This window comes from Psittacula echo (assembly GCF_963264785.1).
Source record: "Psittacula echo genome assembly, chromosome: 1".
NCBI classification, from domain to species: Eukaryota; Metazoa; Chordata; class Aves; order Psittaciformes; family Psittacidae; genus Psittacula; species Psittacula echo.
Genome location: NC_137735.1, coordinates 91,714,444 through 91,742,393, shown reverse-complemented (window position 1 = coordinate 91,742,393; position 27,950 = coordinate 91,714,444). Strand labels below are relative to the sequence as shown.

At 36.6% G+C, this 27,950-nt stretch overlaps 1 protein-coding gene across 1 annotated transcript in view; it reads right to left on the bottom strand.

Moving 5' to 3' along the window:
* Positions 1–10,371: 10,371 nt before the first annotated feature.
* The window catches only part of SLC41A2 (solute carrier family 41 member 2), a gene marked incomplete at both ends in the record, with an annotated part of 42,057 nt that continues 24,478 nt past the window's right edge, over positions 10,372–27,950 (bottom strand). Inside the window, 3 exons of the mRNA XM_080625995.1 lie at positions 10,372–10,557; positions 19,578–19,726; positions 20,704–20,835. Of these exons, the coding sequence (XP_080482121.1) occupies positions 10,372–10,557; positions 19,578–19,726; positions 20,704–20,835 (467 nt within the window). The remainder of the gene's footprint in view (positions 10,558–19,577; positions 19,727–20,703; positions 20,836–27,950) is intronic.

Genomic DNA, 27,950 nt, shown 5'->3' with positions numbered 1-27,950 from the left:
CAGCAGAGTGGAAACTTGAGCATATGCTTCCCAACCAGAAGTGCCCTGCTCTTCTCACTAGCTGTGTTACTCATCATCACCTGCAAGACTCCTGATGACACACAGAAGTATCTTCCTTTTCCTCATACACTTACAACTTTGCCAAAAACTTCGAGTATGGTTTTATTCTTTGGTATGTTAAAGGACAATGTATCCAAAAACCACCTCCCCAAACTGCATGCAAATCCATTTTCTAAAGATCTGTGTTAAAAGAGAAAAATCAACTTTATTTTCCATATCCACATGATCAACAGCTGACCTGTTCCCCTGTTACTTGAAATGTCACTCTACTGGAGCACTGAAGCCTCTGGACTATGAGGTTCAGCTCATGGTCAATAAATGGTTTCTGCTGGCTAAGTCAGTGGCATTTAGGACTGAGAGTAGTGAATTATTCATGGTGGAAAAAATATAAACAATATTTTAATTTATTTATACATTGTTTAAAAATATCTTTTGCCAATGTTTTGAAAATGTTACTGACTTTGACATTGAAATTGATTCCTATTTTCTGAGTAAATGCAGGCCTGAGGTAACATTTCTTTAGGTGTTTAGTAGTATATGCCCTATCACTGTACCAAATGGACAGTTTGTATTGGAACATGTGACGTAGCATTTCAAGTAAAATTATGTGGGTTTGAAAATTTCATTTCAGTCAGAGTTTTTAATTAAGACACAAACAAACAGCAAAGCTGTTTTCCTCAGTAAGAGAAAAATCAATCCAAAGTTTATGCCCTCGTCTCTATTTTTTTACTAATACATACAGCTGTTACGGTAACATTCAGCTGAAAAATAACAGTTAAGCCATTAAGCTTCAGTGTATTCTAAAACTAGAATTATACCGTGGCAATCCATGAGCTTCCTAGCTAGCAAGAGGCCTCTGTGTTGTCAGCAGGTATTTGCAGTGCTACATCAAGTCAAAACCTGAAGCCCGCAACAGGCCCCTGTTTCCTGTCACATCTTCTGCAAAACCAGGTTTGAGGCATTGCCTAAGCCTTTCTTAGGCTGAGTTTAGTCAGATTTATCCTAGCAGATAACTATTATAGCTAAAACAGGTTTAGTTTTATGTGTAAAGTAGAGATGTTGGGGCTTTTTTTGAAGTGATTGTTTGCTCCATTAATGCAGTCAATCACTGCATGTACTTTTTTTACCATTTTTTTGAATTTGAAAGAGATTAATGTAGGGAAATGGTCAAATTAGAGTAAGCAGCCACGCAATGGAGAGGCAAGCACTGTTTGCAGAGGTGTGCAGGTAAATGCTGAGACACCCATTCAAGAAAAACAAAATATTCTCCTTCCTGGGATTATAGCTAGATGTGATTTATTAAGAAATTTGCCGTCACTGGTATGGAAAGACGCAACAATTCAGCTGTTTTGTATTAATTTTATAATGTGCTTTGCTGTTTTATCACTAAAATGTTACTGCTGTGTATGCAATAGGATTTTATGTGCAGCATGTATCATTCCTACAGCAGATGCTTTTAAAGCCTCCTTTTTTCACTTCAGAAAATTTCAAAAACTAAATCCACAATTATTTTTCCACGAAAAAAAAGAAACCCTCCAACCTTGAAGTCAGTGGTGCAAGGATGAAAAGGAGGCACAGCTGAGAGTAGTTCAGGTGAGAAATTAAGTCTGTTTAACTATGGAAAAGGAATGCAAGCTGGGAGGCAATTTAAGATGGAAAGTCTCTGTTTGGGGAGTCTCCTTGTGAGATACTGAGAAGTAAATCAGAGGAAAGCATCTGAGAACATGGCAAGGTGAGTAATCTGCTTTGCTTATTGTAGTATGTTTAAGGTTACCTGGCAAATCTTTGCAGGGCTATTGGAAGCCGAAAACTATATTGGAAAACTATAAAGGACTCATATATAACACTAATGAGTATTTCCATGCTGAGACATGCAGCCAGGGGAGGGTACATAGGCTCTATCCCAGTTCCTAAGCAAGGAGTTACTCAGTTTGCAGTGTCTGGATTTTTCACACATGTAAAGATGTCACATGGAAAGCCTTCAGGGAACACTTCTGAAATAGTTAACTAGTTTCAGGCTGAAGACGTTTTGTGCTTGGTGAAGGCTCCATCTGAAGCCTTTAGGAACAGTGTGCCCTCTATACCTTGAACCAGGATGAGGCTGCAGTCAGCCTTTTGCTCGCAGGTGCTGTCATAGTCCCAGTGGTGGGTATTACTGTTAATTCCCTCTTTATTATCAAATTACAGTACAAAATGAGCTTTGGAAACGTGCAGATTTCCAGCTGGAGACAGAGATGTTAGCTTTCCCTCCAGCAGGACATTTCCGTAGATGTATTCAACCAGGTGTGCTCCTGCTTTTGAGTGAGATAATTTTTCTTTCGATCAAACAAAAACCCTCAGGATAATTAGCTGAAGAGGTGATGGTAATAGCTAATGGTTTCCTTCCTCATCGGAGATCTTGCTGATGCGATCTGGATATAAGTCATGACAGATATGAACTGAATGGAGGTGCATGCTGCATTCCCAGATGCTTCCTCAGCAAAGAAGCATCCTAAACCTCGGCACCCCACCCCCTGCCACTCACAGAGGTTCTTTTCTGTCAAGTGACCATGCAGATCAAACATAGCTCCTTGTACATTTTGCCCTGAACTTCAGAGTTTTCTATGAAGACAATTAAATTTGTTGTGTTGACCAATGATTCTGGGCCATATCTCCCATTTCACGAGGGGAATTAAACTGCTGTCAATGCTGTAACAAAGCTGTCTCTGCTCTACAGCCACTGGCATACCCCAATAGCCCTGAGAGGCAAAGATGCAGACCCCTTCCTAATTCTTCTTCCTGTGAACTTCTGTTAGAACAGGGACTCCAGATTACCTAGGGGCTTTCAGAGGCTGCCTGCGAATGGGACACAGCCGCCCTCAGAGCGTACAAAGGGTGCATGGATCTCAGCTAGTCCATGGAGCTGTGAGCCTACCCTCCTAAGAGCAGGAGAAATGGGGAAAAAAGCCCCAAACCCTCCTCTTAATGTGTGACAGGAGCTTTTCACACAGGTATGAACAGGACTAGACGGATTACAAGACATAGCCTTACCTAGCAGGAGACTTTACCAGGAACATGTGAGGGATACACACAACATGACATGGTTGTGTGGGCATCTGCAGCAGGGTATCTGCGGGTATGCAGTGGTTCTGAAAAAACATCAGGTAACTAAAAATGAGCTTACACTGAACACCTCAGTTCCATAATATGACAGAAAACTGGGTGCAATGTTGTTAGGGTTGAATTAGAATCAGCAATCAGAAAGGCGAACGGTCACTAGTTTTGTTTCATGAATACATGCTGTGAGAGGAATGTCGTGTCTCTCACAACATGTATTCATGAGACAAAACTAATAACTGCTTCTTGTAATGAGTGCTAAAAATGTTCAGGTTTGTTTCTACTCGCGCCAGTCTGAAAGCTGTACATATTCCAGAGGTATGTATGCATTAATCAGCACTTTAAGTGCAGCTTCTGTATCTATGAAACATTTATGTAAAGCAATAATCTGAAGTCGGAAGGACTTTAAAATATTTAGAGTCCTTAATAAATTTTTAAAGTGCATTTTTTGCAGCACACAGCAGAACTGGACTTCCTTTGATCTGATGGTCATTTCTGAATCTTCTATGTCTCTAGTAAGGCATGAAAATACTGAAAACATGGATTGCAGAGGTATCTGCAACTTCCCATCCCATAAGAAGTCAAAAAGGTAAAGGAGAACCTAAGCACATGGTTTAGACACTTCGCATGGGGCAGAGCAAAGGCCCATAGAGCAGGGTGGGAGTAGCTCAGTAAATACATTTGGATGGGTCAGAGTACTTGTTGCATGGACGGTTTTTTCTTTCCCCATTTTCGGCCGAGTCTTACCATGTACCAGCAACACAGCGGGTGTCTTGGTGATGGCTCTTCCAGCCACAGAGCTCTCCGAGGTGAAGAACCCCGCACAGCCAGTACTACACATTCAGCACAGTGCCAATCCTATATAGTACCATATTCTATTTCATGCCAAGATTAGATAGTCAGGCTTTGCTCAAAGCAAGACATTTAGTTCTCTCCAAGGGGAGAACGTAGTCATAGCTCATGTCAGTCTCATGCACAGAGCACATAACCAGACGTGGTATCTAACAGAGCCAGGTTTCATGCACTTTGGCACGGTAACCATGCAGTGCTTTAAAAAAGTCTTCCGAAAAATGAATCGTCTTTCTAATGTGGGAATAGAGCAAAGGCCAGCTGGAAATGAAACCTAGGAATGAGTGTGTCTTTTTGTGTATGAATTCACAACATTTTTGCTCTTTCATTTTGCACAAATGACATGCAGGTTTTGTGAGGGTTTATTTTCAAAGGCCTTAATGTGTTCTGTTACAGAGGGTGACACAGTTTCCATATGTATGTGATAGACTTACACTACCATATTTCTTAGTGGCCTTAATGGATTGGGTCTAAAGAAGCAGCAGTTGCAATCTCAAAACATTAAATGGAAATGAATGAAACAGAAAAGAGTGGTCAGCCAATCTTCATGTATTTGATAAATACAGAGCTTGCTTACACCTCCAAATCATTTCCACTTTAGTCCACAAATTCAGATCATCCTGGTACCTGAGCTTAATGTGGCCAAGCTTAATGAGCTAACTTCTATTTTGGAAGTGCTCCAAACTGTAGAGATACTCTTCTACTTTAAGCGAAAGGTACAATTCATCTCCCTAGAACTAGAATTAATCAGACATGTCTAAATTTTCTTATGTAATGAGCAAAAATTGGTTCAGTTGTCAGAACAGTTGAGATGAAGCATGTCTGGATGTTACTCCAGAATCTTGGATACTGTAAGAGAATAAAATAATCATCTGTGTCAGCCCAGGGAAAAACACCTGCTTCAAAAACAAACAGGGGAAAAAAGATCTTTATATCTTTGGAAGACATAAAGCTAACTATAGTATGAGGAATCATAGGCAAGTAGTGCATGATTGCTTCCCAAGTATAAAACTAGTATTATTGCTCATCATTTTTGGAAAACCATTTAGAATGTCAAATTTATTAAAATGCTGTTCTACGGTAGACAGGACATGGCAACAACTTCATTGATCAAAACCAGGATATGACAGAAAAAAACTGGTAAACAGAAAAGTCCTTTTTAGATCCTGTTCACAGTAAAACTTGGAATGGAAATCTGAGAACTTAGAGAAATTAAATTTCCCAAAGATGTCTACCATATAATTCATTCAGGACCCTATTTCTCTTTCAAGAAGCAGATCTAAAATTATTCAGGGAAAGCAATTCTTTGACCCCTCAAAACTTCTAGCTAGTCTTGAAGAGAAAGTAATCTCCCAAAAGAGCAAGTTGTAGAATGCTAAGTAATGGAAGAAGCAAACTTCAAGTATAGATTGAACTGAGAAATAAAAGCATAAATAGAGCATATGGTGAACTATCCTGCAAATTAAATAAACAACTAGCAGGACTTGAAACCAAATTCACTTTTAGCTGCAGAGAAAGCAAGGCCCATCCAGCCCTGCCAATGCCCAATGACTAAGCAGCCCTGCTGCTCTTTGTACCCACCCAGAACACTGCAATCATGTATATTTATTAAACATGTTGGTTCTTAGCTTTGATTATGAATTATTCATGTTTTGTTAATAGTCGATTCCCTAGAATATCCATGCAGAGCATGCATGATGATCACTGAATCATTTTCATTGAATTTACCAGAAAGCCTTTTCTTCATGACTATCAGAATGAGGCTTTAATGACAAAACATGCCCCTTTACTAGTTCTTCCTCCCCACTTTTAAATACAGAGAGCTGATTTTTAGCTTTGAGTATGTTTGGGAAAACGATAATCCAAAAGATAACTGAACAACAGACTGACTTGATTAGTAATGGGTTAGAGAACACAACTGAAATGATGCATTGTATCACAGAAAACCTAGCCTAAAATGAAAGAAAAATACCACTAAGAGACTTCACATAAAGGAAGTTATAATTCAATTACCATATTCTATTGCAATTTTCTGCACCTCTAAAGAGACTATTTCCTTTGCAATAGCAATTTTACTATTACAACAATAATAAGGAATTTCAAATATTTCATTTTACAGAGTGCTTATACTACTATTTCCCAATATGTATTCTGGATTATTCTTGGGCTTGAGAGCTTTTCATGATGTTCAGAACTGAAGTAGCAAATCCATTAAGAAGACAATAGGTCTTACTTTGAGTCCTAATTCTGCAAACTATTATGCATTTATAATGCTTTAATCCTCAGGCTGTTTTAACCTTTGTATGAGAAAAGTCTAATTTAGTTGGCGAATTGTAGAAAGAAGCGAAATTAATTTGCTGCTCACCAGTTTCTCATCAGCATCCTAAAACCCCCAGTGAAATTAATACATTAAACATGGGAGTAGAAGAGGATATTGCAAATATGAACATCACAGATTAAGACAAGATGTACAGTGATGCTGTAAAACTCAAAATATTGATTGAAATGTATTAAAAGAAGAATCCTTCCCTATATCAAGCAGCATAATAAAGCTGTAGAACTATCCGCTATATAATCACTCTGAAAATAAGCTGGAGTCATTCAGTAACTCACTAGAATGCAGAGATCATTTCAAAGCATTAGACAAAAAAAAAAAAAAAAAAGAAAATAAAACACCTATGGCATGAAATGCTTCCGATTCCAAATTTCAAAGCTGCATTTAGCTGTAGTTTAGCGAATGAGATTCTCCCCTTTCATGCATACTCTTAGAACAATAGAGATGTTCATAAAATCCTTCAGAATGGCAAATGATACACATTTCAAATAACCTGCTCCTACTTCTATTTACCCTACAGATATTTCTCAAGCAGAGAAGGAAAGAGTAGAGAGTAAGAATGGCCAAACAAGGGCACACCAACAGTTACTCAAAATCCGGCTACAGATAGTAACTCAAAGGCAAAGTGATTGGAGCTTCTGGCTGGCCTAGACCATCAGCAGAACGAAAATGGTACAAGAAGTTGCAGGAGGAGCTTTAAGGATGACTTCCTGCTTAAATGAGGTGAATGACCTAAAATGAGCAAGAGTCAAATAAAGAAAATGCTTTATGCTGAGGCAAAAGCAAAGAGATCTGAATCAGACAGAACTCCGATTTAGGCTAGAGTTTATAAAGGAAAGTTTGAAAGAATCTCCTAGAAGGTGGAGGGGAGGGAAAACGTGATGAATTTTATACAAAGAGTGATCATTTTATCTTCAAGATTACAAAATATGGCTGGTTTGATAAAAAGAGACAATAACAACTCACAATGTTCCTTTCATTTTATGCTTTAGGCAGTACAAGGAGCACCCATTTGTCTCCAATTGAATATTTGGTAACATTTCTTACCCACACATTCATTGAAGTAATTGACTCTTACTGGGATGTGTTTAAAAAATCAAGTTGGTGGAATACTGTGGAGAAGTTGACTTCACTTAAGAGTTAAAATTCATTTAGGGAGTACAGCTTTTGTGCAGATGATTGATTCTCTGGTATCCAAGTACTCTTTTCTGCCTTCTTCCATATTATCCTCATGACTGGAATAATATTCGCCCTGAAACTTGGTGGTAAGAGCTTTTTATCTTCGTAACACTAGATAGCAGAGTTAGCAAAGTTTTTTAAATGCCCCTTCCACACAGGAATCAAAACCCTTTCCATATCATATGTTATTTACTCCTTGCTCTTTCAGATGCCAAGATTTTTTTCTGCTTTATCAATGTCATACTTCTTTCCCCACTCAAACTCCTCTTTAATCATATCTTACTGATAGCATTCTCTCTTTTTTTCCCCCTCACTTCCACCATTCCCGAAAGTACCTCTTTTTCCACCTCTTTCCTAACTCCTTACAACACAAATTATATATTTCCCTTCCTGAAAACCAAGTTTGGTGGTGCCTTTTTATTCTTTTCTCCAAATAACTTCCTTCTGTTTGCTCTTGCCTCTCACAATGAGTGCTGTGTGAAGTTTGTACCTCTTTCTTTCCCTCAACATGTATTTAGCTCTCTCAACTATGCAATAAACTTTCCCCCTCTTGAAGTACTATTTTTTACCATTACACTCTTCCATCCCTTATTGTTTCCATGCCCACATTATTCCAGTCTGTCAACATATTTCCCTTTTTCAAATTGCACTGAATTTGTCCCATTTTACATTTCTTCTCTAATTCCGCAATCTAACCTCTCACCTACTAGTCGCAGACTGTACGAGCAGTTGTTGCTTATTTACTGGGTAAATACTTAACACACTAAGGATACTGTCATGACTAAATACAACGCCCTCACGTATCAGATAAGCACAGATCACAAGTATCTCAAAAAATTTCAGTTTTAAAGAATCTTGAAATTCATTTAGAAAGGATTCTAAAATCCAGTAACTCTAATGAGAATGTGCTTGAAAAGGCAGATTAGTTGATTCAGGTGGCAGTTCTGTCAGAATAAAATAAAATGCATCTTCATCTGTACCGAAACCAACCATTATTGAAAGAAAAAGTTACATCTAGTCCATTTTAAAGAATTTAATAGTTGTATTTCCCACAATGCTACATACAAGAAACTATTTTAAATAACATTAATATAAACTAAGAAAAGTCAGAGAACCTTAAGTTAGAAAGATTCCATCTTTCCCTCACATAATAAAAGACATAATACATATGATTTATTCAAACATCTATATTATTATAACTAAAAAAAGTTTAAATAAAAGTGTTTAAATGAGGGAGCTAAAAGTCAGGCATTTAAATCCATGTGTAGGCACTGAATAGCTGGTTTAATTTTCAGAATTGCAAACACTTTCAACTTCCACAAAGTTGACCGACACCTATAGCAGTCCTATTAACACTTACCCACAGAATTTAACTCATCTGAGTAGGTCCATCAAATTAAAAGGGAGGACTTATATGCATAAATCACAACTAATGTTTACAGGATTACAACATATGCTGATATATGCATTTAGTTTTCTAATTTAAGTCTCAAAATTTAAAAGTTTCAATCACAACATTTAAAATATAAGTTGTTTATTTAATTATGCATTTAGGATGTATGTTAGAGTCTTTAAAAACATATCCCATGAAGAACTCCCACTAGATTTTCCAACAGAGCAATTTGTACTTTTTTTGCAAAGCAGCAACCAGAGTCCTCATGATCAATGTAGTATTTGAAATATTGAGGTATACAAATAAGAGAAATCATTCAGAAGCAGTCATTTTCCTTATTGACCATATTACTTCCACTGTTTGAAAGCAAAAATCCTGTTAGCAGAGATTTCTGCTTAGAAATGGATGACATAGATAGGTCTAGAATTTTAGAAGTTTATTTAATTTCCTAAGTGCCTAAAAAAGGAACATAATCTTTTATATGCCAAGTTTTAATTAGGGATCAGTATTTACATTTGTATCAACACCTCTAAATACTTCATGAAAATCAGGATACTGGCCATCACAACACCATTAATATCAGTTAATTAAACATCTTTTCAGTTGCTAAATGAAAATACACTTTCTAACACAAGGAGTTTTAATCATTCACCCATTATTATGAGGTCAGTGTCACTTTATTTGTCTTTACTATGCTCTTGTTCTAATAAATCATAACAGCAAAATAATTAGGTTGCTCTTTCTAGCACAAGGAAAAAGGACTCAGTCCTGCAGATGCTTTTCAAGTGTCTAATTTTATAAATGTTGATGGTCATACTAGTATACACAAAATAAAGCTTGTGACAAAATGTTTAGACTATCTGGGTTCAAATCCCAGAACAGTTATCAATATCAATATCAAATCCGCAATGGTCAGAGAGCTACGGCACTGAAATTGCAAAGTAAGAACATATCATCAACTGATCAGGTAAAGTCTATGAAACTCAATTAACCTGGGTTCTACCAACCATTTCATTGGCAAAATGAAAATATATGTACCCACTTTGTTCCCAGAAGGGAAAGACAAGCAAACCACTGACTGGGTCTTGCCCTCTTCTTCATTACCACTGAATGAGCAATTAGAGATTGTTCTGGTTCTCAAAACAGGTAAGGGATTGTCTTTTAAAAGACCAGATCTTTTAAAAATTTAAAACTTTACGAAGGATTGATTTGCCCCTAATTGTGTCTACTCAGCTGTCTTCAACTAGCAGCAATCTACCTCCTGAGTAAAGGTCTCAAGTATCCTTCTGGTTCCATCCTATTTTTTAAAAAGCATACCGAACTAAATCATTAAGGCTGGTTTATATCTGTGTCAACTTGATTTACGTATACCAAATGGAACAATCGCTTTGAGGACTTTCAAGTAGAATGAGCGGTCTTGTCAATATTCCAGGAAAAGTCACTGTACCCATTGGAATAACTAGTCTCCGACATCACCATCTCTGTCACCTATGAGCCACAGAAAATGAAAACCTACAGCTAATAAGGCAGTTCCAAGCAGATCTCCCAGTGCAGTAAGATAAGGGATAGAAAAACTATCAGGATCTTTTCCTTTTTTCCAGAAGTGGTGCACCATCCAGTCAGCAATCCATAACAGGGTAAACACCTACGCAACATCAAACAAACAAAATCTGTATTATTATCACGTAAATTACATTGACAGGAAATCAACAGCTAACATTATTGTCTCCTTAGTCTACAATACTATTGTATACAACTACATTTGAAAAATATAAATAATCAATATGAATGAGTTTCAGACTAAAACTCCCTACATGTAGAGACAGTTACCCACCTTCTCTCAGTCAATCGCATGCACAGATAGAAGGAACATATTGAATCATTGTCTGTGCTTGAGGACTTCTGAAAATGGCAAGAAAAAGCAAAAACTCCAACCAAATATGCAACTGCACTTCCCACACATGACATTTTGTGCAGTGAAAGTATAAGTGGGGCTGCAAGATCATTCAGAACTGACAGACACTGCCCCAGATGAAAACACTTGACTCAGGTGTAACTCTTGTTTCCACAGGTCTAGAACTGACCTGATATCAGACATGATGTAAAGAATACCAGGTCAGAGTAAGAACAGTTTCATCTGCATTGTATGATCTACAAAAAATGGCCTAGAAGCTACTTTTATGCTTGAAATAGCAGCTTCGACCCTTCTGTAATAAGGCACACCTGCAATATATATTATGAAATTGTCACTCCAGGCTGAATTGGTCCTAGAATAAAAGATTTCATTCCCAACTGTGAAGGTCTGAACATTCGAGAGGTTTGATCTTAATACTAAAAGTATGCATAATCAGTAATCCAATTTTAGAAAAAGAATCCTTTTAATGTTGCACAGCTGTATGATAAGAGATTCTGATTTGGACGAATCATGTGGTGCAGCATGGCACAAGATGAATGGAGAAAGGACCACTAACAGAGCTTCTATTTCTTCTTGTCTCTTCTAAGGAGCTGATTAAGATGAAATAAATACTGCATTTTATGTCTTTTTAGTTATTCAGATCTTTAGGAAGTGTAAACCTAAGACAGTTCCCACCATAATTCTTCTTTTAAAAGTCTACTATGAACATTTAAAATAATATACAGTATCAAAAGTAGTAAAAGGCACAAAATTCATATTTTATTTAGTAAATGATCAATTACTGGTATAAAAAGCATCTGTATGCACTTATTTGTTGAAATACTGATAAGGTGGTTGCAAGACGCTTCTCCACAATACAAAATACAGTAAAATGAACGTCATATAATAAACTGCGCTGAAAAGTTTCTCAATTAATCTTGGCTTTGCAAAAGTATATGTTAAAATACAAGCCTGAATTTCTAATTAAATAAGGAAAAAAAGGGAGTATTTGCTTAATGAAAAATGCATGGCTTATTTATATAAACATATCATCTGAAAAGGGAACTCTGTAGTCTAAGCTAATTATGCGAGTCCTAGGTGTGCTGACTGGAATCCAAACAAATATATTTAAAACAGATGTTTTCTTTGGAAGACTATCAGATTCTTTGAGTCTGCTCCTTCTTCTAAGAGACAAAAAGAGGCCTGTTTATAAAAGACCCCATCCATTAACATCTCTCTCCTACAGTATGTGCACAGAAGACTCTGTAGCACCCCACATCAACAATAGTTCTGCATGTTCTATTACAAGATGAAAGCATTTGTAACAAGAATAATTTATAATGAATTATATAACACAACCCATTAAACGTAACACACACAGTCCCATTGAAATGACAGTATATACTTCTGGCTCTTAAAAATCATGACACAAAAAAACCCTTTCATTTCTTCGTGTATTTTCCAGCTTGAAATAACTGCCTTAGACTACTGTGAAAAATTAGTAGTTTGGCAAGTAAGTTTCGTGAACCTTCCCAAATAATTATTTTTGCATTATGGGTGCATAACAAATAATGCAAATTATAACAAACCTGGCTTCTGTAAGTAATAGGAAAAAAGTTATAGCATATTATATTAGCTGCTGCTTATACCAGTATATGCTGGCAGTTGGAACATAGTGCTTCCAGGGTAAGTTATAAGACTGCAGTTCACCAGCCTTTATTTTTGGTGAAGGAATAATCATTATGCATTTGCATGGCTAGAAAGTCACTAACATTTAAGAATTACACAGATCAGTCTTTGGAAATGGTTACTTATTTGGCCACAGTAGTTTGTATTAGAAGACAGAAGAAGTCAATGGGACTTAAATCCTTAATAAGATTTCTTTCTTATCAATGTTAAGAGGGGGCAAAAGCCCTACTATGAGTTTGCTTAAAGTAAGTTCTTGTATTTAAAGTGATGCAAGAAGTCGCTCACAAAGATCAAAGAAAAAAACCTACAAAAGACATTACAAGACTTGTTACTTTAGTGGCACAACAGAACTACACTCCTATAATTTCAGCAAAACGATGCAGAGAGCATAGCAGTACAATACTGTATACTTCTGCTCTGCATTCATGCTTTGAAGAAGAAAGCCTTCCTACTTCGAATTGAAAACCAGCTGGTTTTCGGGGAAAAAAAATAAAGAGACCATCATCACAGAAAAGCCTAATAAGATAGATAATTTTTGTACTAACATGAAACGCTGTAGAAAAGTGATAAGAAATGCTTGTAAATATATGCAGTACAGTTCAAGATGTGAGCTAGTATTTTAAAATTATTTAATAATCAGAGGAGGAGTATAATTCAATGTTTTCTGAAGAAAGGGGGATGAATAGTAGTAGAATTACGAAACAGAGCACTAGGAATTTTCCCAGACCGAAGAATGAAATAACTGCAAAGTTTAAGAAAGGTAAAAAATAGCTAAATATCTATATATAAAAAAAGATCTAAGAAAAGCAAGACACTTTGTAGTCACTGATCAAGAAAAAAAAAAATATCCTAGAGCATGGCTTGCAAAAATGCAGAATAATTCCAGATGTTTTGATATTTCAAAAGGAAGATCATGCTACATTATTACTTCTGGGAAAAAATTACAATAGAAATTGAGGAATATGAAACTAAAGACATCATCAGGTTTAGACTGCATTTGTAAAATGACCTATCAGTCACATTCAAAAAAGGTCCTCAGAAGACAGAAGCAGCAGAATCTAGCAATAAGAATGAGAGGGAGGGAGAAAGGGAGGGAAGAAAAGACCAGGAGTGAAGTCTTTATAAAATCCTAATTATGAAGAATCTGAAAATAAGGGGTATAACTACACGTATAATTTTGTACAACAAAGGGCAGAAATAAAGAGAAACTTGATATTGAACTTTCTGATTCAAATTATATCAGACTGGAACTGAATATAAATGCTTAAATAAGAGTTAGCCTCATTATTTAAAGCTCAAATCTTATAATTGCAAGACTAGAAATGGGAACAATATACACTACAAAGCAATTTTTTCCTTTGTGATTGGGCACAAAATTTAATTCTTTGCAGGTCTTTAGATACGAATAACAAGTTTAGCTAAAGAAAAGTTATTTTTGGTCTTTTGCAGGTAGTAAGGACCACTAAAAACTATCTGCATTTTCTCATGCAAATTAAATTCTCATGATTTCTGAAATGTGAAAAGAATTAAATTCTACTATATAAAATAAAAATACGTAATTCCCTTGAAACATTCTTAATACCGTCTAAGCTTCCTGTAGCTTAATTGATACTTTGCAGCATTCTATAATATTTGTATTGTTTCTTTTACCTGGGATAACCATATTTCAAGAGTGAATGCAGGTCAAATTCACGGTGAGAAGAAGTATAAGGTTGAAATGCATCATATTTGTAAAGCAGATTCGAATCTTTTATATTTATATTAGTTTATACATTAGTTGCTGGGATTAGAGAATTCAAACACCAAACTGGAAAAAGAACGTTTAAGTTATATATTTGCATATGCTTTCTCACATAGGCATTAATACAATTCACCTATAAGCTTAGTACCAAGACCTTTTAGCAGTTTATTTAGCATGCCTTGGACAGGATATCCCGCATGTTACTAGTACTGCTGATTCACCTTTGATTTTTCCCATGTGAAGGTTTATTACAAAGTAGTTTCCTTCTGTTACTTTAGACAGGAAACACATGCAAATAATTGTGGAATAAGAACTCTTACAAACGTATGAAATACAAAGGTAAAGTTTGGGTTTTGTTTTTGGGCTTTTTCAATCATGAGTGAAACCCTCCAATTAAGGATCTCTAAAGAATACTGTGTCCTGACTCTGATACCATTCTCAGCAGATTTAAGGTTTAGGTCTTCTAGTGGGTTTGACCCTCCGTTAAGTTAGCTCTTAAATTTTATATTACATTCCTCAGATTTTAGATGGCTTTAAATGTCTTCACGTGAAGCTAAGTAGTAACTGTGAAGTTTAATAATAGATCTACACTGAAATTGCTGAATTTCCATTCTCTAGAGCCAGAATTCTGCACTCAGTGCACTCTCAAAGTAAGGTCTACATATATTTTTCAAAAGAAATTTGTCTCCTCTGTCTTCTCAGGTAGCGTATCTGGTGTGTATCTTGTCATAATTTCCTCCAAACATACAGAGATTTCCTTCAAGTCTGGCAGCAAAGAAATCACTGAACAGCAAGTTCTTTCTTGCTGCTGCTGTTTGTGTTGTAGCTAAGTGGTGTTAACTACACTATGGTATCCGAGTACCCAGACAGCATAGCATACTTACTTATATGAAAGACTAAAACCTCATCTAAGTAAAAGAGAGGATACCATTTCAGCTGAAGTTTTTTTCTAAATCAATTTGATTATGGCACTTTTTTTTATTCCACAGATTTAATCCAAATTCCTGAGACTGTCTTCATGATTTCTTTGTCAGGCATCCTGGTTTGACCAAGACAGTCCTAATTTTAGGCCATTTGTCAGCTGTCTGAATGGAGAGTGCAATCCTGACCATTAAGTTTTCAGGTATGCTCAATGTGCACTTGCTGTAGCACAACTCAGTGTGTCATGCTCCATACATAAGCACTTTGAGCTCAGCCTTCTGAAGGCAAAAATTATATATCCCTGCTAATGACCTGGTAGGAGCCAGGCTTCTACCACAGACAGCAATACCCCTGGAATTGAGAGCATGGGTGATAGCCACATTGAGATCCCAGTAAATATGGCAAGTCTGCTTCTCATGCTGCAATGAGAAAGCACTGAACATACAAAACTGTCCACATTTGGACCTTAGTTTTCATATTTCCTTGAATAATGTAGTCTCTTTTAGCAGTTAACTTGCTTTACATTTCGGAAATAACCTTTCCTATTAGAAAAAGCAGTATTTAAAATGCATCAATATTTTCTCTATAAACACAACCTTCCTTATTTCTCCATAATGTACAGTATACCCCATGAGTTATTTTTCCACACTGAAGAGGCCCATACCATCATTAGAATCCCCATACTAGTGAGACATCCAAGATGTTTTTGATGTGAGAAGGAAGTCATTATGAGCACTGCTGAATTCTTGGCTTTCTATTGCTCCAAACAGCCTTGAAGCCCTGCAAAAATTACTTCACATCTGACCCTCACTGCATAAGGACTGCATTTTGGAATTACTTATTTGCTTAGTAATAGCTCTGGGAATCTCCTATTGTTTGTTTATTCCCCGAGTCTTTAACATGACTGCGTGCTCTGATTTGGTTAGGAGGTGTGAAAATTCCTTAGAGGGCGTTTTACTGGCTCAGTGAGAACATGCAGAACAGAGGCTGCCTTTGAATGCTCAGAGTGGTTCGCCAGGACTCATGGCTTGGCAGTTCCACCGCTGCTCTCATTCTACGGCAGGTTGACAAGACAGAGGATGAAACTTTGCTCGGTACATAGCCTCATGCAACTAAAAAATACTTGAGCCTTTCTGAGGTATAAGCAGAGGACTGTTTTTCAATTAATATATTCTTTGTTGGTCGAACACCAGATTGCAGCATACTGGTGTGTGACTTGTAAAATTTTAAGGAAAGGAGTATTCCTCTGAAATAGAGGCCACTCACCAAATCCAAAACACATTTAAAATCAATATACTGTTTTTCATTAATACACACTGGCTTGCCCAGATACTGTACACTGCATTGTGTGAAGTATCCTACAAACTTACAGGGTATACCTTCCTATATATTCCTTCCTACTTTCCTTTTATTATTTTCCTCTGGTGCTGCCATCCATAAACATAGAAGAGACTCTTCACTACAGAGCTAATTCAGACCTAAAAGTCTTTAGTCATAACTGAAGTTTTTGTATTAACATTTCCCTGGGTTTTTTTTTAGTGTACTGTAACATTCTAGTTCTACTTTTGTCATTTCCTTAACCCCTTCCTCTCTATTTTAAACAACGAGCTGGACAGTCAGAGATAATAAACAGATCTCGAAGTTAACACTAACCACCTATATTAGTCCACTGTAAAATATGTCATTAATAATTTAACATGTTTCAGTAGTCACTTGAATTTTAAAGATAGAAAAAATCATTTTATTGCTGTTGTTGGGTTTTAGTTTAGCATTACTAGTTTAACACAGTGCAAAAAAATTAAGTAGATGGTGTCATAACCGTTACTCAGCTACCCTTTCCACCCCCCAGCTCAATATATGTAAGGAATTGCAAAGGGCAAAGTAGTGATATCAAACCTACCCAAACACAAGACTGACCATAATTAACTCTTAACTTTTGGGAATCACTATGTTCTATTAAATTATCATCTACCACCCCAAACATAAAAGATAAAGCCTGCAAGCAGGCTTGTAATTTTGACATCCATTTTTGTATGCCTTCCATGCAGATTGAAAATTAATGCGAAGTCCAATACATTATAAAAAAAGGATTAGAATGCAGATCTCTCACTGCTCAAAAGACTGTCAATGGATTTGTTTTGTTGATAATCTAAATGATAATAATTAGTTGTGAGTTTTTCCAGTTTTACAGCAGAACTGGAAAAGCTCTCACTGCAAGGACAAAAATCTCAAAGAATTATGGACAAACGAGATCAGTAAGTGTTGGCTTATGCCAAAAGAAATGGTAGCTTGAAAACTGTTCCTTACAACACCCAGGTGCATAGATGACGTCACTGAAAAGAGGGAAGAGGAATGAGTACAAATAAGGGGTTTCTGTGAGAAAAGAGAAACTTAAAAGTACACAACTGCTTTTAGTAAATAAATATATGTTCAAGATTTAAGGGTTAAAGCAAGAAATGGCTGTCTGAACATTTTAAATCTGCTCTAACTAGAGGTATGCCAAACTACAATAATCACTACTAGAAAAATGCCAGAATAATTGAAATGAGGAAATGAATCTATAAATATTTTAGAAGGTGTTAAAAAACATGGGGTTCCAAAACTGTAAATTTGTCAGGACCCATGAGAAGTTATAGCGTGCAAGTAAATACATCTAAAACTACTTGTTACGGCTAAAGACAGAAGAAAGAGGAAAAAATCATCTATAAATGGGAGCAAGGGAAAGTGAAAAAAAGCTTTACAAACAAAAAAATCAAGGAAATAAGGCGTGGCCTTATAGACTGCAATTCAGATGTACAACTGCAAAACCCAATACTCTAATCAGACCTTGAATTTATAAAAATCAAATTTACACATGCATACGTGGCGATGCTGGGTCTGAATTACTGTGTGTCAGAAAGTCCTACCCCAATCCGTTAACTTGGTTTTTGGCTGAACTGCTTTTCTCACATCTTGATCTTTCCTCTGTGGCTGAAGAAAAGCTTTGTATCCCTAAACATACAATTGCAGTTCTGTGAGCCAAGGACTGTATGGATTTCATATGGATTTATGAATTCAGGCTGATTCCTATGTGAAATCCCTGAAGTCTAATAATGGCTGAAATCACACTGCAGTGTTACCTTCAGCAGAGACATTAACAGAGACTCTTTCCCCATCCTGTTTTTGTTAAGTGTAGCCAAGACAAAGAAATGCCAAGACACAGAAAAACTTGACTGAAATGGGCCAAAGGATTCAAAAGTTATTAGAAAGGATAGCCAGCAAGCCAGAACAGACAGAATGAAGGAACAGCATAATTTCCTCAAGAAAACACATTATAAAACCAGTGATAAGGCTGGACACTAGGAATATTATGTAAGAAGAGAATAAAAAGTAATTTATAACTTTTAGTATGACATTCTCATTTGCAAAGGCTGGAATGTTATCACTTCTATTCTACCAAAAAAAAGTATAGAATTCTCATATGAGATTAAAATAGCAACAGTTTTTGAACCCTATCTTTATTGAAATTTAGACATTTATTAGACAATTTAAAACATTAAAAATTATAATTTTTATTTAGGATTGACTGATGATATTGTTTGTATTTTAAAACTAAATTGGTCACATTTATAGAAGCGGTATGTATAACTAATGGAAATTTCAACTGTATTTTTATTGTGTAACATGAACAGTTGATTTTTGGTTTTAAGGTACAATGAAACTCTATGGGTAATTCAGCCAGGTTTTAGCTAAAAATTTGCCATAGATTTAAGAAAAACATTTATTTTTGTTTTACTGATTTCTCTAGATGAAATTATTTAAATTGAGACATTGCTATTTCAAAAGGCATGTTTCAAGAACTGCCATTGCCTGGTATCTACAGGCTGCTAGGTAAAACCAGCCAAAATAATGTAACATTTGACAACTAATGCAATTACAATTTCTTGTACAGTGATTGCTGTCAGACTGATTTCTACTTTAATAAATATTAAGAATGCACCAACCAAGCCATAACATTCTCATTTACTGTATGTTTGAATATGTTAACTAAAATTGTAATGTGAACCACTTTAGGAGTTTTTTGACAGTTTTCCTTGACAACATATTCATTATTCATGACTGCTACTTTTCCTTCTCTCCACCTCCCCTGTAGCTGATTAAAAGGATGGGGGTTTTAGATTGAATGGTTCCAAGAAGCATGTGAAAGAGAAAGCTCAAGATGCGTGACTGGGAAGTAATGATGTCAGGTGTTTTCTGAAAAGCACTCACAATACAGATACATCTGGGTAAGCTGTATACATGTGGAGATAATGAACTACTTCAGAACTGTGCTGAAAACCTGTATTAACCCATACCTTCTTGTACTATTCATGAGATGTCAGAAATCAGATAAACATAATTTTCTCAAAAAACCTGATTTTCAATTAGTACTTGTTCTTACCTGTAACAGAGCTGCAAACAAATATACTGCTATAAAGATAGGAGTTAAGGAAGTGTGGCCGCTTTTCATCAAGTGGATAGTGTACAAGAAAATCAGGTGTCCAGGAATCACCAAAAGAAGCAGAACTTGGGCTGATTTGTTATTTACTCCTACAATTAAAAAAAAAAAATCAAAATTCAGTTACGTTTTCAATTACTATATCAGGTTTTTATTAATTTTAATATAAAAAGCCATTTTGAAATTCCACAGCATTGATTACTGGGGAACAGTGCCACTATTTTCTGCTGGAAGATTTCTTGAAGATTTTCACACGGAATAAAAAAAGCCACCTCTAGTGTCTGCCTGAAAAGTTAAGCAGGGCCCTTCCAGGAGATGGTGTTAACTGTCTGCTTTCACTCTGCACTCATGTAATACCATCTAATTTTTGGACCTGCAGTGACCTCCTAAAGCCATCCTAGGAAAGAGGATCTTTTGGACACCGTATTTGCGACACCCTCAAAAGTACCTTCTATTTCTAACAAGTAATGCCACATGACCACTTTATCATCAGTTCCAATCCATTTCATAAATATGAAAGTATAATACAAACTGTTGAAACATCACCTTTCACCACTGTTGCTACATTATTAGGAAAGGGGGCAATACAGAGGAGGAATAAGCTGTGAAGCAAGAATATAGAAAGAGAATGGCAAATGGGAAATGGCAAGTAGGGACTTAGCAATAATGTTAGATATAAAGTTTGGTCCTAACAGGAGATTTGTTTGAACTTCTGGAGTTAAATGACAAAGGTTAGGACGTAACAGGCTAAACAGGCTAAACAAAGATGAAGTTTGAAATCCTTCTCAGTGGGTATCACAGCATCCTGCCTCTATCTTCAACCCTTGCCAGTTTCCTTCCCAGCACCTTTCTCTGTGCTCCTCTCTATGCACCACCTCTTCCTACAGAGTTCCTTGTGATTCTCACAGTCAAACAACTGCAGGCAAAGAAAACTGCCAAGTCTCTGCTGCCTTTGAACTGCATACACCAAGTTTAGTTTGTTGACATTTCTCATTGGTCGTACAGTCTGGCATACAGGGGGAAAAGTGGAGACATGAGACAGCAGTTTTGACAATTAACTAACACATACCTGTACCATAATATGTTCTGCATGGATAATAGCAACCCTTGGCTTCTTCTGGCAACTCTCCAGGAATGCTATGTAAATGGAGGTAGGTAGAAATTCTGCTAGCTTGGATAGCTACTAGATTACCACCAATGCCTGAAATACAAAAAGAAACAAGTGGTAAATTTTCCACTACTTTTTTTCTCTAGTAGGCAATATTTTCATAATTTTACCAACATAGTCCTCTACTTACAAAAGTCAAAAAGAGAAACATCTTTAGAAAATATATTAGTTATAAATGGGCTAAAAACGAGCATTAAAATAAACCAGAATACTTGGGCTACAGTTTGGTGTATCACTGGATACTTTGGAGATCAGTTTTATTCATGTTAAGTGCAAAAAGCTCTTCCAAAAGGTTCAATTTGATGCTTTCTCATAGGTGAAGTTCCCTTTCATTGCTCCCTCTTCTTTGGAAATCCTTCTGAAACAATAGAAGTACTACATAGTCATGCCACTGCTGGATTACCTTCCTAGGTCAGTATTGCTGGCAAGTATAAGTAATGCAAAGCAGAAGCACTCGCTGCCAGAAGCTGAAATGCAGATTTCACACACAGACCCATAGGGCTGGAAAAGACTTCAAGAACTAATCTATTAATTCCGCTTCACCACAGAGCAGGATTAACTGTAATTTTCTGCCATTTATAATTCAGGTTGAAAGTACAAGCGGCTGAATAATAGACTTTTTAAAGAATGGTAGTAATGGAGATTCTACTTTCCCTGTGACAACTGTTGATATACTTCCCATTAGAAAAAAAGATTTCTATGAAGCAAACCACCCTAGGATGCAAAGAGAAGTGGCTGGCACTGTTACAAGGCCACTGCATATAATCTTTGAAAGGTCATGGAGATGCGGGGGTATCCCTTAATAACTGGATGAGGGCAAATGTCACACCCATCTTCAGCAAAGCATCTGGCAATTTTCCACAGCTTCCTCCAAGATAAACTGGCAAGGTACAGGCTGGATGGGTTGTCTGCGAGATGGGTAGGATATTGGCTAACAGGCTGCCCTCAGAGTAGTGATCAACAGTTTTTAAAGGAGGCTGGCAGCCTGTCACAAGTGGGATATCAATCCACAGGGATTGATACTGGGCTCCACACTATTCAACAACTTCAGAAATTACCTGGATGATGGGATTGAAAGCACCCTCACCAAGTTTGCTGATGACACTGAACTGAGTAGTGAGATGAACACATCAAAAGAGAGAGTTATCTTACAGAGATACCTGGACAGGCTGGAAGTTTAACAAAGACAAGTCCTGCACCTGGGAAGACATAACCAAAGAGCCCGGTTCAGACAACAGTCTGTGTTGCTGGGCAGCACCTTGTTGAAAGGGACCTGGGGTCCTCTGGATGAGATTAACATCAGTTAGCAGTGCAGCAACAAAGGCAAATCAGGGGCATTACTAGCAGAGATAGAAATGTGATCATCCCACTCCACCCAGTGCTTGTGGGGCTGTACCTTGAGTACTGTGTCTAGTTCTGGTCCCCACAATTCAAGCAAAATGTGGACAGACTGAAGAAGGTCAAAAGGAGAGAGCCATGAAGATGATCAAAGGTCTAGAAAACCTGCTCTATAGGGAAAAACTGAGGGAGTTAGGCCTTTTCTCCTTGGAGAAGGTCAGGGAACATCACCCTTTATAAAGGGCGGCAACAAGGAAGATGCAGGCTCTATTTTCACAAGGAACCACACAGAGAGGACTATCAGGTTTCATTGTTCTGCTGGTCATAGAATGACATGCATAAAGCTGCATTAAATGAATCACTTCGATATGTACAGAGATAATCTGTTTTGTAACGGGAGTTACTGTGCATGTGACGTTATCTCAGCAGTATCAGATTAATCAGATCCCTGCAAGTAGCAGAAAATAGATAAAACTGCATCGGTTGACAAGATGTCAATACCCAAAATTGATAGCTTTTCAGCATCTTCTGAATGCATGAAATCATCATGTGCTCTGTAGCTGCTCATATTATGAAAATCTCTGTAGATGTATATGAGGACTGTTTCCATGAACATATAAGTCAGATTTGTTGTTTTTTCCAGGTAAACAGTATTGAAGTCATCATAGCAAATACCTGATAATAACAATTAACTTTGTTAGCTTATTTTCATTCCTGTGAGAACTGTAACAGAGGGAAATAATCTTTTCAAAAGTAAAATCCTGCAACTGTTCTGCATTCCTCTGAGAGCAGCAGATCTGTTTAGCTTCACTATGAGAGTGCTAAAGAGAGTTTCTATGTGAAACTATGAGAGTGCTATGAGAGTTTCTGCTGAAGTGTGAAGGATGTCATGCTGACTTCAAACTTTAAAAGAAAATTAAAAACCTCATAATTTTAATGAGTCAGTCAAGAATTAAGCAAGAATACTTCTGAAAATTGTTCACACAGTTCTCTTTTGTCTAACAAGCACCCTAACATATATGAATATAAAATAATATATATTAACATGTATAGTATTATAATAATAAATATAAAATACATTTTTCTATAGCAGTAATATCTAGTCATGAGACAATCCATAGTTCAAAACAGTCAGTTTTGCCAATTATAGTCTTTTTGGAGTTCAACAACGATTTGCTTTTGGATGTATTTCTATTATAGAAATGAAATGAAAAAAAAAATCTCAGTTACAACAGTAACCAAATGCTCTAAATTTTTGAATAATATTATATTCAGAAAATTCAAGATTAACTTTTGCCCTGACCTCTCTACACTAACTTTAAAAAATCATGTTTTATGCAAGTGAAATACTTAGATTACAAGCCTAGCCTAACTAGCTACATTTTTACATTGTTTTTTTCATCTGCATTTCTTCCATCTTCCTTTTTTACTTTGTAGCATTTATTTTAATACTTACAAATGCTTGCGGGAAAGCAGTTGGAAATTATTAGCTTTTCCTATATGGATGTGTTTTAAGAGAAGCCTTTGAGACAATGCTATATAAGCAAACTATTACATTCTATGTTTTACTCATAAATAATTTCTCTCCTATGACAAATAAAAAAATTTTTCCTTGTATATACATATATAAAAAAAAGAAAATATTCTGATATAATTGTGTTGTGGAAACTAATGATAACTAAATGTTCTAAAACACTTTGCAAGTAAAGGCCCAAATGAAAACACACACCTATAATAGCACAGAATATGCAGACTTACATGTACAGTTTAGCAACTAGGTAGGCAAGTGCTCCAGCCACACTGCCCAAGTGGTAGAAGGCAAAGGCAGGGACTGGGAGACTACCTGCTGTAGGAAAAGATCTAGGTTAAGACCATCCAAGGAACCTGAAGGTGCATGAAGTGATAGGACAAGGGGGAATGGCTTTAAACTGGAAGAGGGGAGATTCAGATTAGACATTAGGAAGAAATTCTTCACTATGAGGGTGGTGAGACACTGGCACAGGGTGCCCAGAGAAGCTGTGGCTTCCCTATCCCTGGCAGTGTCCAAGCAAGGCCAGGTTGGACAGGGCTTGGAGCAAGCAACCAGGTGGAAGGTGTCCCTGCCCGTGGTAGGCAGTTGGAACTGGTTGAACTTTAAGGTCCCTTCCGACCTAAATCATTCTATGATTCTATAAAGCTATGAAACTATGAACCATAAAGCTCTAAAACTAGCATCCAATAATGCATCAAAAGTAAATATCCAAAATCAAAACCCTCCTCCTCTTCCTGCCAAAATAAAGACTGAATTAAAAAGTTCTCTTACAGTGTAGGTGCCTTCTGAGACTATCACATTCTTTCCAATTCAGGATGCAGAAAAATTAATTTGCTACCCAGCCAAATTGCTCTACTACCGTAAAACTACACTAATGTTTTCCCTTGTCATTTAGAGATGCTTGACTAAGACAATGGTTATCTTCTAATCAAAGCACCACTCTGTTGTGTGCAAGTTGATAGTACAACTATGTGATCAGAGACTAAAATATACAGTCATTAAAAATGCATTTTAGTTTTTTGAGGAGGAATGGTTTCTGGGTATTTTCTTTCCATATTCTCAAAAACAATTTACAGCAAAAGCTCTCTGAAAGACCTGGAATCTGTCACTGAATTTATCCTACTAATAGATAAAAAACTGTATGGTTTGGGGAATATATTACATAAGCTTAACTTTCATCTCCCAGACAACAGACATTCAGTGACTTTTGTGCTAAATTTTCTCATATGGGTTTCTTCTATTCCTTATCTACATTTATTCCCTCCAGGTATAAAATACTTTTACAATACGTACAGACAAATATAAAGAAATATTACAACAGGTTTGTGTTACCCTTAAAGAATATTGCTTTAAACCATCTGCAAAGGCACATTTTTCTACATATAGCCTACAAAGCATTTCTAACTTTCAGGTGTTTTCAGAATTAAATTGCAGAACCTCCATTCTACAAGATGCATAAAAATGGGGTAAAGTCTATCAACATGATGGCTATTATGCAGTAACTCCTGAAATGCAAATACTTAGAAGATATATCACCATGTTTTGTCTAAGCATACAGTGAACACAGAGAGGAAAGTGGCTCTATCTGGTAACTGCACCTTAGTTAATTTCTGCTGCATATTCACGAAGCATATTAATTGTTTAAGGCATTATCTTTTTTCTGCACAAAAGGAACTCAGTTACCTGCAAATTGCAATTCCTGAGCCAAATTCAACACGCTGTGATGCTGTGAAAGGATTTGCAAATTTTAACCATCTCATCCATTAGAAAACATAAAGATCAACTTTAGTATCTATGCTGAAGCACAGGCACGCTTGGGCTTAGTTATTTGCTTCAGACCCTCAGTACAACAAACACAGATATCTAAATCTCAAGTACTTTGTAAGTACCACAATGGCTGAAACCACAAACTGATTTTATTATTTTTTAAAAGTGGAGTTACAATTTAAACCAACCAAACATAGAATTAAAAATGATTTTTAATCTCAATAAAAGTGTTTAATAGGGGAAAAATTGAAAATAACAGTTGTGAAATACTTCTGGCCACCAGCAGTAAAGCTGACCATAAATGCCTGCCTGCTTAAGAACTGTTTTAATATTCTTGGCAAATATTTGCAGTTATTGTTAACAGGGCTAGGAACCTTTGAGGTTGTTCATATTCCAGACCAATATTTCTTAAACCAAAGGATTTATGGGTCCACACTGTAATGTATGTGATGAAAGTTAGTTGTTCCACCTCTAAGAATATGCAAACCTTCTAGACAGAACCACATTGAAAGCTATTTAATGGTGCACACAGGAAGCCTAACACTGGCAGTTTTGCAGTGCATACTGTTCCGGATTCCGAGGTGTGGCAACTGGCAGTGAATAAAACAGTGACAGCTTGAAAATCCTGGACAAATTTACACTATCCTCAAATTATGGCTGGACTCAATCCCAATAGGTTATAATATTTCTCTCAGGTTTTCCCTAGTTTCTTTCAGGTTTTCTGTCTCATAAAAGCAACAAATTTTCAGTTAAGAGAAAGGAAAAAGCACATTAAAAGTGTTTTGAGGGAAAAACCTCAGCTCATTTCATTACTTAGGCTTACAATAAGAATTCCAAGACCTGGAAAGCACTGGAAGAGAAAGCTTTCTGCAACAATAATGTTTTAAAAGCCATCTGTTAAGTAGTCTAGCACACCTTTTATGTCAGTAAATGAGATGTGCTTCTTTAACTGAAAGATTTCCTAAACCCCAGTTTTCTACAGTATACTGACCAGCAATATCAAAAGGTGCCAGTAGAGTTATGAAACCCAGGAGAGGTTAATCTAACAGCAACCAAAAAATCACCTACCTACAATTTCCTTTTCAAGGAGGTGTACCATAAAACAGGCCCCTTCTGCATCCTCTACGCAGAACATATTTTCTCTATATTTTCCAATTGAAATGCCTCTATCCTTGGAATTCTGAGGGTTGAGGGTGTTAGCACACAAACATACAATACTTAACACATTATTCCCCTCTGCTCTTTTCTGAATGAGGGATAACCAAAATTCCTTAGTGCTTCTGTTTTTGCCCAGTGGCACTGCAAAAGTATTATTGCTATCAGTATTAACAGGCCATAGGCCTTAGGATAACTTTAGTCCTGGCCTGTTAGGCTTGTTGTGAGCTTGACATGAGCTCCAAAATGGAGGTTTCTATTCTTACAATGTAAGAGTTTGGGATAATAGCAAAGGTCCTGAAATGTCCTGAAATACAGACTTGGGACTATGAACAACTCACTAATGGTCCATTACTAATCACTGAAGAAGTCTGAACTTTCAGAGCTGGGGAAAGACTGCTTTATGCGTAACAAGAAAAGGAGCTAAGCACAAAAAATTCACATGAACAATGGAGTAAGGCACCTGGTATGGCTTGGAAAATAGCATTCTCAGGCATTGCATAGTAGACCAAGGGGCAGATGACAAAGGGTAAGAACAACCTAGAAATACAAAACTTCCATGAACATTGGAACAGCTGCCCAGGGCAGTGGTGGCATCACCATCCCTGGAAGTGTTCAAAAACATGCAGATGAGGCCCTCAGTGACATGGTTTAGTGGTGGTCTTGGCAGTCCTGGGGTAATGGTTGGGCTTGATCTTAAAGGTCTTTTCCAAACTAGCTGATTCCATGACCTGACAGCTAATCAACTAACATTTGGCTAGTTCTTTTTCTTTACAGATAGTTCAAATGAATGTGCCTTAATTCTGTTCATAGACTTCTGAAAGAAAATAGGAAACGAAGTGGTACATTTACTGCTTTTCTAGAGGCATGTTTATTCTTTCATTCTTAGCAATTTAGCAATAATAGAAGCAATAATAGAAGCAATTCTCTTAGCAATAGAAGCTTTCATTCTTAGCAATTATAACTATTTACTTAAATCACTAGCTAAAACTGTTAAAAAGGTAAAACATAAACACACAGGCAATCCAGGTTTCACAGCCATTTTTTGTGAAAGAAAATGACAGTGAATAGGATGCACAGCTCCACTCACAAGAGCAGTCCATAACTGCTACAGGGTAAAAGACCATCATTATTGAACATCTGGCAGGAACATGAGGCCTTGTGTATCCATAAGACCTGTATCCACTGTAGGTAGCAAGTCTAGAATAAGTGAGTCTATAGATAATAAATGAGTCTATAGAGAAAATGCAGAAGTATTCTGGTACTGTACTGGAGCAGAAATAGGAGCCTTTGGGGAAACAGTAAGAAACAACGACCAGACAGTTGTGGTCTTTTATAATCAAGGGATGTCATCTAG